The sequence below is a fragment of the Mauremys reevesii genome, linkage group 18, assembly GCF_016161935.1.
Source record: "Mauremys reevesii isolate NIE-2019 linkage group 18, ASM1616193v1, whole genome shotgun sequence".
In the NCBI taxonomy this organism is placed as follows: Eukaryota; Metazoa; Chordata; order Testudines; family Geoemydidae; genus Mauremys; species Mauremys reevesii.
Genome location: NC_052640.1, coordinates 7,933,609 through 7,943,785, shown reverse-complemented (window position 1 = coordinate 7,943,785; position 10,177 = coordinate 7,933,609). Strand labels below are relative to the sequence as shown.

Below are 10,177 nucleotides of genomic sequence, written 5' to 3'. Positions count from 1 at the left end.
CACAACCCTGCAAGGCTCAAGTAGTGTTTCTAACTTTTGCAGTTTTTCAAAATCATCATCTGGCGGCACTGATAGATTGTGCTTTCGAAGAGCTAATGTGGCTGTGACAGCAGCTTTATTTCTAAGCATGAACTGAACCTTACCCAATGTGGGGTTCCATCTGGTTGAAATATCTTGTACAAGAGGTTCTTGTTTCTGTCCATTTGCAGCTTGTTGTATTTTTAGCTCTGTACTGTTAACTGGATTGTGTTTGAAATGGTCCACAAGTTTTCTACATTTTGCCAGCACATTTTCTAAACCATCATCGAGTGCTATTGTAATGGATCGCTGCAGACTATGAGTGATGCATGCCACATGTTCAAAAGGCAAATGACTGGCTGTTGCAATTATATTATGTGCTCTGTCAGTACTGTTACCTTTTCTTGAATAGTCCATTCTTTTGCAACATCCAAGAAACACTCTGCACATGTTTCAGCATAACGTCTCTCTTCAATATGTTACCGTTAAAGCAAACGATTGCAGTGTCCATGCGGCATTAATTAGGTGTGCTGTGATTCCAGACAGCAGTGATTGCTCAAGGATGTCCAGTGATCACCAGTCAAAGCAACAGCTAGTGCATTTTTCAGAAGCTCCAACTTTGTAGTGTTCTCATGATATAGAGGCCAAGTATTTGTAATGCAATGGGCTCTTGGGAGGGCACGGTATATCACTGATTGGAAGATGCAATTTGAATAATACCTCTTAACCCTCTGTCGTTTACAATGTTGAGTGGGCTGCAGTCCATAGCTATCCATTTTGCAATAGCATCGGTTAAACTGTTGTACTTTCTTTGATCTGTGGGCTTTAGCAATCCTGAAACTCTGTAAGCCTACTCTGTAGTAGCTGGCAGGATTCATTTGCTGTCAATGGGTTATCTGTAGCACAAGAACCGGAGGCAAAAGCATGTTTAGTGCATATGTGGTACTGCAGATGTGAAGTACTTCGATTGTACTGGAACTCAGCCTTGCAATAGCTACAGATAACTGTCTTTTTATCCAGAGAACCATCCAGAAGTTTCTTAAAAATAAACTTCCCATTCAAAAGACCTAAACTTTTGCTGCTTTGCTCCATTAACTTTTTCTGATATTTACTCACTCCAGATCATGAGAACACAGTAGAACTGTGCCAATGTCCACCAAGTAATGTAGTACAGGAAGTGAAGAGGGTCAAAACAAAGCTGTGCGATTAACTCATTAAAAAAAACACGTTACTTGTTTTGCATTAATCGCTTGCATTAACTGCAATTAATTGACAACCCTACTAGAAACGAGAGGGTTTTTTTTTTTTTTTTTTAACAGCTCATCCAATCTGTCTACTCTAATTTATAAAGGGGATTCTGATTTAAATGGAAAAGTTGCTTGAGTATGGACTATAGGACTAGGCCGACTATGTTTGAGGAGAAGTCCTCATCTTTGTGACTAAAGCATTAGAGTTTGTGCCTAAATCTTCTCACAGTGAGAGGAGAATATTCTCAGCTGATTGAGTTTCTTGTTCCCCCCCCATTAACTATATTGGATAGAGTTTTCCTGTAACATCCATTTAATTAAGGTCTTATGGATCCTGTTTTCTTATCACACCTGTCCTAAACTTGGCACAAATGAACTGCTTATATTGAATTTGAGTATACTGGGATGTCCACAGTAGAAGATGAAATATATGATTGCTATTAATGTTGGGCTAAATACTTCAGCCTTGCACTAACAGCAGGTCACTAAACTCAACATTTTAATAGTGTTTATTATGAAGTCTTACAACAGTATTAAGCCAGAAAACTTCTAACACATGTTTCACGGGTAGTGACAAACTCTTCTTTTCCTGACCAGCCAAATCAATATTTTCTCACACACTTATTTGGCATCTGATTCTTGCATTTCTTTAATATGCCTTTTCTTTTCTAGAGTCTCCTTTGCTCTTTTTTTCTTTTCTTGCTTTTTCTTCTCAGCTGCTCTTTTCTCTTTAAAAATGTCACTATTTTCACCTTTGTAAAAGAGGTCAACTTTTTGCTGCAGGATTCCTCTGGCTCTTTGTCGGTTCAGCTCCACTGATCTAGTTTGATGACACTGAAGGAAAAAAAAATATTGTAAATTAATTCTGTTCATTCTACATACACATTGTTTCCTTTTACTAAACATGTTGTACTACTGCTGAGTCTCATCCTGTAAAATCCTTATTAATATAAATTAATCCTAAGATTTAAAAAACTGTTTATATGAGTAAGGAGTGGAATACTTGGCCTGTAATTTGATTTTATTTATGTACTGGCTGAAGAGAAAAAAAGCAACTCTGATAAGAGATGTGCAATTTCGCTTACTCGTTTGAAATTAAATAAGCAGCCAAAAACTTGTGTCATGACAGTTTCTAAAGGAAAAGTGTTCTCTTTATGTGGTAGCATTCAAGAGATGATTAGAACAATTATGAAGTGTATTAATTAAATTAGTGGCTCAAAAAAATCCACTTTAAATGAGCCAGCCTCTCCCTTTCTGCTATAGCAGTAAAGAGCAAACCATTTTTGGCAGCCACCAGATGAAGTGATGTTAGTGTTTTGAGGTAGCATTTATTGTTTAAGGGTTCTTGTAGTTTGCCTACTGATTTTGTCTTAATCCTCTCACTGGTAGACTTAGATTGCTCCTTCCTTCCTTTGAAGTTACTTCTGAATTTAAATTATACTGAGTAAAAGGAAGACATTAAGTTATAGCTAGTGAGCAAAAATTTGTCTCATAAGGATAAATGGCCAACCCCTAGTTAATTATTCTTGCTCATTAATAATTTGAGGAGCAATAGGTATGCTCAGTTTGTACCAAGCTTGTTGGATCTGTAGTCTAATCTAGCATTTGTAACAGGGAAGGGAGAGCCAGGAGTCCTGATTTTTTGTTCCCTGCTCTAGGACCCTGGGAAAAATCACTTAAGCTCTGTCCCTCCATTTCACCATCAGTAAAATGGAGAAATTTCCTTACAGCATAGCATGTTGGAAAGTTTAGAAAGTACTTTAGAGTTCTTTAGATGATAGGAGCTAAATTTCAGGATCCCTTAAACTGGGTGTAACATTTGAATGCGAATTTGGTGCTGCCTACTTTTCCTGTGAATGGTATCATGAAAGGATTGCCTAAAATAAAAAGAAAAAAAATCTGAGACAAAGTAACACAAATGCTATCATTTAGCTCTTAATTCTAATTATATTATATTCCTGGGGGAATTCTGCACCAAAAATTAAAAATTCTGCACACAGTATTTTAAAATTCTGCATATTTTATTTGTCAAAACAACAATATAATTAATTATTTAATGGAACCAAATAAATGAATTACCTTGACTACGATCCCAGATGGAATATGCTTCAGGACCACACAGTTGCTTGTCTTATTAGTTGCTTGACCTCCTGGGCCATCACCTCTTACAAACTGTTCTTCTAAGTCTGTTTCACTTAATGCAAGAAGATCACAAGAATTCTTCTTTCCTGCTACCGGGAATAAAGGTACAGCCAGTCGGGGGGATAAAAACTTTTGCTGCCTCCAAAGCCATGGCCTCCAAGACAATGTATTTATTTTGGTTAGTAAGATTGTGGAATGAAACAAACTTGAAGCATTCATAAAGAAATGGAAACAAAACCTCCTCTTGACTGGAACCTGAAATAGAAAATATCTTGTTTTAACATGATCTAGTTTAGTGCCATATGACCCAATGTATTTTCAAAGATGTTATAAACTAGCTATGCAACATTGTTACAGGTATGTCAATTCTGGAATGCTAAATATTTCAAATGAATGTAAGGAAGTTGCAAGAAAATTTTTTAAAGTAGCCAAAGTTGTTTTTTCTGTAAGGCATCTGTAAAATAGCCACTAAATTAAATCAGAGTGACTAAATTTCAAAATCGAGGTGTTAAGTAGTACCTGAAAACACTAACACCAAGAAGCCTCACACTTCAAATGTCCAAATTTAAACTTTAGGATGCAATTAGTTCTGGTGAAATGAACTAATTGCTCACATCATTCTTTTTTAGTTTACTTTGTCTTGAAAACTTGATTTAAACAATGGTTCAAAACAGCATTCAAACAAGGAAGCAATTTTAGTTTATACACTCTGGGTGAAATCCTGGCCCCAAGAAATTAATGATCTGAATATTATCCCCTATACCATAAAAGAAGGGGGTAAAGACCTAATGGAAAGACAAGGCTATGCATCTGGCTACATAAAAACCTTATTTGGAAGTCCTTACTCAGGCAAAACTCCCACTGAGTCCTGATATCCTTAAGTCCAGATTCATTCTTGCATTAGCTTAATAGTTCCTATAGTTTTGAGACCATCCCTGGTTCCCATTCTAATTTTTTAAATAAATGGAAGTAACATTTTTACTTGCTGGCACTTCATGGTGCACTGACTTTACTGTATTTATCAGTATACCAGCTTGATCAACTTGATTTCAAATTAAGAATCTTTTGTGCTCTGCTGTTTGCCAAAATTGCTCCCGTCATCAAACCTTTGTGATTTCATTAGTGATTTTCATGCCCACTCCTCATCTGTTTCCATTTTCCCCCTTCACAACTGTTTGTTTCCGCATCAAAATGGACACTGACAATTTAAGACAGCAGGTGAAGGAACAAATGGGCTCTGAAGACAGAATGCTTGACCCCTAGAGGTGATCCCTCCTGGTCAGGGTTTTGATCCTTAAAGGCCTGAAAGTGCAAGGAAGCTTGCACTGCAACCACAAATGACTTCAGATTTCTAGTGCTATCAAACAGAACTGTTCCTTGGGCTCTAAGTTAAGATAGTAAATATCTTTGTTTTGCTTTAAATATTTACTTATTTGGCTCAAAAGAATGACTACTTGAATATGTGAACTGTATGTCCTGAATGCAGTTGATGAAAAATGTTAACATTCAACTAGCAATAAATCTACACTGGTATGAGAAAGGGGGAAAAATGGAAATAGTTTTGAGTGGTTTTAATGAGCAAGTCAAAGTGGCCACTTGGTGGCACTAAAAACTAAAAGATGAGAATGCAATGTTTTATTGCAGAAACCATAAAGCAACTCTTAACTCTTCAAAGCATAGCAGCAAGGAGTTATGGTAACAATTTTCCCTTTCCTCCAGCTCAGTTACTATTGTCAGTAACTGGTTGCTTAGACCACCTTAGGTGAAACAAAGGATAACTGTCTGAACTACTCATCACACATGAATAGAGAAGATTTGGGGAATGCTTAATGCTTGCAGACTTATGTGAATTTGCTACTGTTCCTTGATGCTATAGCTATAAAAAAATGACTAAAATAAATATGTACAGAGCAAGACTGACCTACCAGGATTTAACTTTACACAAAACAAGATCTTTACCTAACAGCTGTGGGATTATTTTTTTTTTTATAGTGTGTGCAGGAGAGAAAGGAAATCTTAGTGAACCTTAGTCTTAATCAGAATGGGTGGTACCTTGCTATCATTAATGTAGCTTTATGAGGGGAAATATCTTAGTCTATAAAAATCATCCCAGGGTTTTTTAATACAGTCCTAGAAATGTCAAGTCTATCAGAATTCCTTAGATCAGGAGGTTTGTGCAGTTTGAAAGCACTGCAGTGATTATACCCTATTTATAGCATCCAACAGCACACTGGGGATTTTAATTATTGAAGTCTCCACACACTCTTAAAACACAGAAATATCACTCTATTTTGATGAAAGGCTTCTAAATAGTCAAATGTCTTGGTGTCTCTTGGTTAAATATATCCTGGAACTCAATCTGACAAAACTTTATAATTTTAACAAAATGCCCTTAACAGTCAGGCTAGGAAGAAGGTCAGTACTTTAATATGCTGAATATTTTTTCCTGCTAGCCTTCCTAACTGGAGCAGTCGGCACATATTCCCAAATGGAAGGGTGTCACCTATTAGAAAGAGTAGTGGACAACTTGGGTATTAGGACACTTGTGTCCTATTCCTTCTTCTACCCTGACCCACCGTATGACCTTAAACAAGTCCCTTACCTATAGCTTATTTCACCCATCTCTCATGCAATACCTGCCTTACTGAGGTGCTGCACAAGTGAGTAGCATTATTTAATGAATCAGCATTATCATACTAATTTGCAGGTCACCTTATACATAAAAAATATAAATACTTCCTATGTGATTTAGTCATTAGTGAAAACACATCCTCTCCTTCTGCTTCATCCTGCAGTGAAGTCACAATCCAGTACTTACAATATCAGTTGTCAAGGCAATAACTGTGGTAGTAGGAACACTGCATCATGATTTTACCGCAAGATCAGCTAGGCAGAGGTCTGCAAGGGACCATGATCTGATTTAAAACATAGATTGGAAAGTATTCATCATGGTAAGCAATTATGGCATATACATGAGATGGGTTTTTCCCCTTCTAGTATAAGATCTTTCGAACAGGCACCTTATCTTCATATCTGTCTGTAAAGCGACTAGCACTCTGTTGGCATTGTGTGTGTGTATGTCTGTTGGGGCAACTATGAACTAGTCCAAAACATCAGTGTTTATTTTGAAATGCAAATAACCACTTGCAATAACTTGTATCTATTTCTTAAGAAGAGTACCATCCACTTAAGGTCATTGACTAGGATTAATAGTTAGGTAAGACAGACCTGCACAAACTGTTTCAGTGATTCTCACTCTGTGGTTCATGCAAGGCTGCTTTCATTTCCTCACACACTAGCAGCACCCTAACAAGCACCTGTCCCACCTATTAGCAGCATAAAGGATTCTAGGATAGAGTTGAGGTTGTGAGCATAAGCGTGGAGAAGTAGAGGGGGAAAAAAATAGTAGCATGTGAGGTCAAGGGAATAAAAAGTTTTACCACCTGCTCTGTTTGGTTTGCAACTTGGGGTTCCAGTGTATGGGGAGTGAGACGGGTCCTCTCTCTCAGCCAGCGGTGATACCAAACAGGGCCTTGACAGCTAGGGGACAAAGCAGGAGACACAATGTTGCAGATGCATTGTCCTGCTGGCCCATCAGGCACATCTTTTGGGGGATCTATCAAGAAGACCGCAAGTGAAGTTCTACAACCCAGTTCTAAGTCCATGAAAAACAATTTTGAAAGAGAGTCTGTGCAGCGGTGGCTAGAACAGGGGAAGGGGGCCTGGGAGCCAAGACTCCTAGATTCTCTCCCCAGCTCTGGGAGCTGGGTGGGGGCAAAATAGGTGTGCAAGGAATAGGAGCTGGGATTCCTGGGTTCACTCCCGAGCTCTGGGAGGGAAAGGGGGGGCTAGAGCCAGAGGGGGGGCAGGGATAGGAGCCAGGACTCCTGGGTTCACTCTCAAGCTCTGGGAGGGAAACGGGGGGGGGGGGGCGGGGATAGGAGCCGGGACTCCTGGGTTCACTCCCGAGCTCTGGGAGGAAAGGAGGGGGTGTCAGAGCCGGGATAGGAGCCGGGACTCCTGGGTTCACTCCCGAGCTCTGGGAGGGAAGGTGGGGTTAGAGCCGGGGGAGGGGGAGGGATAGGAGCCGGGACTCTGGGTTCGCTCTCGGAGGGAAAGGGGGCTAGCGCGGGAGGGGGCAGGGATAGGAGCCGGGACTCCTGGGTTCACTCCCGAGCTCTGGGAGGGAAGGGGGCTAGAGCCGGGGGCGGGGATAGGAGCCGGGACTCCTGGGTTCACTCCCGAGCTCTGGGAGGGAAGGGGGCTAGAGCCGGGAGGGCGGGGATAGGAGCCGGGACTCCTGGGTTCGCTCCCGAGCTCTGGGAGGGAAGGGGGCTAGAGCCGGGGGGAGGGGGAGGGGCGGGGATAGGAGCCAGGACTCCTGGGTTCGCTCCCGAGCTCTCGGAGGGAAAGGGGGGGGGCTAGAGCCGGGGGGAGCAGGGATAGGAGCCGGGTTCTCGCCCCAGCTGGGCCCTGCCTGTAGCCTGAGAAGCCCCGGCGAAGAGCTGGAGTTGCAAGTCCCGCTAAAGGGGGAGCGGCGCCAGGCGGGGCCCTTCTTACTTACGGGCGACTGAGGGTCAGCACAGGCCCTGCAACATCCCCATCGGCCGTTTTGCGCATGTACCCCAAGACAGTACCCAGACATATATTTGCGCATGCGTAATACACTTTACTGAGCTGTATGAGCTCTCTGCGCATGTACAATCCGCAAAAATCCCTCACAGTCCGTCACTGAGCATGCGTAACCAAGCCAGCCCTCCCGCACACTATACCGGAGCGCAAAAGCCAATCACTGGGCAGGTGGCGGTGTTACGGCCACTTCTTCCCTTCAGCCAATCGTGACCCGGGTACTCGAGCGGCGCGCAGCCGCACCTGCCAATCGGAACGCGGGGATATGGCTCGCCTGTACTTCCCGCACCTCAGCCAATAAGGTCGCACGCTTGGGTCTGGCGCGCGGCCAGAACAGCCAATCATCGCGAGGGGGCCCCGTCTCTCGTGCCCTCTGCCCCCCCCGCAACGTTCGAATCGCAGCCGCCAATCGTGAGGAAGGAGATCGCGGCTGGTGCTTGTTTACCGCCTAACGGTCGCTGGAGGGGAACAGTGCTGAAAGCGGGACACCCCTCCCTCCGGACAGGCAGAGATGCAGGTAAGGGCTGAGCGAGCCCAGACAGGGCCCCTGGAGTAGAAGACACCCAGTGAGGCGGGTCTTGGCATGCCGCAGCTTCCAGCCCCCCGGCCCCCTAGGCGAGACGTCCTCATTTATAGCTTCGACCCCGCCCCAATAGCGAGTGGCGGTCTTTCTGACCAATGCTGGGGCGGCAGCTCTGTCAACAGTCTAGAACGCGGTGGGTAAATGTCGAATGAGAGGAGAGGGGCGGAGCCTGAACTGAGAAATTGGAGCGGGGGAGGGGGCGGAGAGCTCTTAGGGGAGAGGAAACTGACGACAAGGAGGCGAGGTTAGAGGGGGAGAGGAGAGCAAGTGACTGAGGCGGTAGCTGGGAGGACTGAGGGAGCGATGGGAGAAGAGGCTGGAGGGACTGGGAGGAACCAGTGGGAGGTGAGGAGAGTGGGGGGTGACCCGGGGGAGGATAGGGGCCTGAGGTAGGATGGGGGCCTGAAAGGGAAGAGATAGCGGACAGGGGGCCTGAAGTGGGAGGGGAGGAAAGTACTTGAGGGCAAAGGCACCAGATGCTGCTCAGATGGGGGGAAATTCCCCCTGTAAATGTGTCGATGGAGCAGCTCACCAGCATACATGGTTAGTTCGTGTTTTTTTGAGTTGGTCCTAGAGTGTGTTCTGGGATGTGCCTTGGCCTGTAAGAATAGAACCCAGGAAGTGTTTCCTGTTATTGTTCTATTAAATTACAAATTGTAAAAAGAGTGAAGGTTACGTGTCACGCTCTTAAGCACTGGTATAGTTGAAGTGGTTTAGTTCTCCCAAATGAAGTTTAGTGATCAAATGTATTTCTTGTTGTGGCCCAGTTATTTTAAGAGTGATTTAAAAAAAAAAAGCCAACACTTACGCTGGAGTGTGGCCACACTGGCAGCTACCAGCTGCAGTGTGTGGCCACACAGCACTTTCAGCTGTGTATTGAGAGGGAGCATTGGGCAGCCATCCCACAGAACACCTTTCATTCCGGCAGCGTTTGGCGCCATTGAGAGTCTCTTTCTGTTACTCTGTGAATCGATTTCTTTGGCAAATGGGGAGCCTGATGCTGAGGACTCTGCTGATGAGTGTCACCAGCACAACACGCTTGGCAGTCGAGCTATTCCTTCAGCTCCAAAGTGACTGAGTGGTGGGATCACATCGCATGGAACCAGTTTGGTGTGGGAAAGTCGACGTGTGAATCGTTTTTTTGCAAGTTTGCAAGGCAAAATTAATCATCCTGCTAAGAAAGATTCTGGCCCCACCTGGCATCAGAGTACGTTTCGACAGGCTGGCCTGGAAAGGTGCATGATGAACAGTGGCCTGTTCAGGAAGATGCAGGCAGGGACTTTTCCCAGACAGGAAGATCACCCGTTACTGCCTTGGCTCATGAAACCCTATACAGGAAGCTTGACAGGAGCAAGGACGGTTCAACTACAGGGCTGAGCCGTGCAGAATGACTCTGGAGATGTTTGTATGGGAAGCTAGACTTGTTATAAGCGCTGCTGTACCCTCCATAATATTTGTGAAGGAAGGGTGAAACATTCAGTGAGGCATGGACCAGTTCAAGTCCTGGAGGCTGAATATGCACAGCCAGAGAGCAGGGCTAATAGAGAGGCCCAGCACA

General features: G+C 43.8%; 2 protein-coding genes across 12 annotated transcripts in view; one reads left to right on the top strand and one right to left on the bottom strand.

The window, feature by feature from the left end:
* Positions 1–1,758: 1,758 nt before the first annotated feature.
* On the bottom strand, positions 1,759–8,646 carry MTRFR (mitochondrial translation release factor in rescue). 4 transcript variants are annotated; one of them, XM_039504982.1, is made up of 4 exons: positions 8,482–8,646; positions 6,851–6,947; positions 3,345–3,662; positions 1,759–2,099 (listed from the first exon to the last, which is right to left on the bottom strand). In XM_039504982.1, the coding sequence occupies exons 1-4, from the start codon at positions 8,619–8,621 to the stop codon at positions 1,887–1,889; spliced, it is 768 nt and encodes a 255-aa protein (XP_039360916.1). In that variant the 5' UTR covers positions 8,622–8,646; the 3' UTR covers positions 1,759–1,886. The 4 variants fall into 4 exon arrangements, with proteins under 4 accessions (XP_039360916.1, XP_039360918.1, XP_039360917.1 ...); XM_039504984.1 differs by lacking the exon at positions 8,482–8,646 and adding an exon at positions 8,326–8,454; XM_039504983.1 differs by lacking the exon at positions 8,482–8,646 and adding an exon at positions 7,972–8,101.
* MPHOSPH9 (M-phase phosphoprotein 9) overlaps positions 6,261–10,177 on the top strand; it is a 49,520-nt gene continuing 45,603 nt past the window's right edge. The window contains exon 1 of one of the 8 annotated variants that reach the window (XM_039504980.1): positions 6,261–6,358. Coding sequence is in view for 2 of the 8 variants with exons in the window: in XM_039504974.1 (XP_039360908.1) it covers positions 8,620–8,752 (133 nt within the window). In the remaining 6 variants the exon portion in view is untranslated. Of the gene's footprint in view, positions 6,359–8,421; positions 8,554–8,604; positions 8,753–9,122; positions 9,163–10,177 lie in introns of those variants that run through there. The other 7 variants (XM_039504977.1, XM_039504979.1, XM_039504976.1 and 4 more) reach the window with 7 other exon arrangements.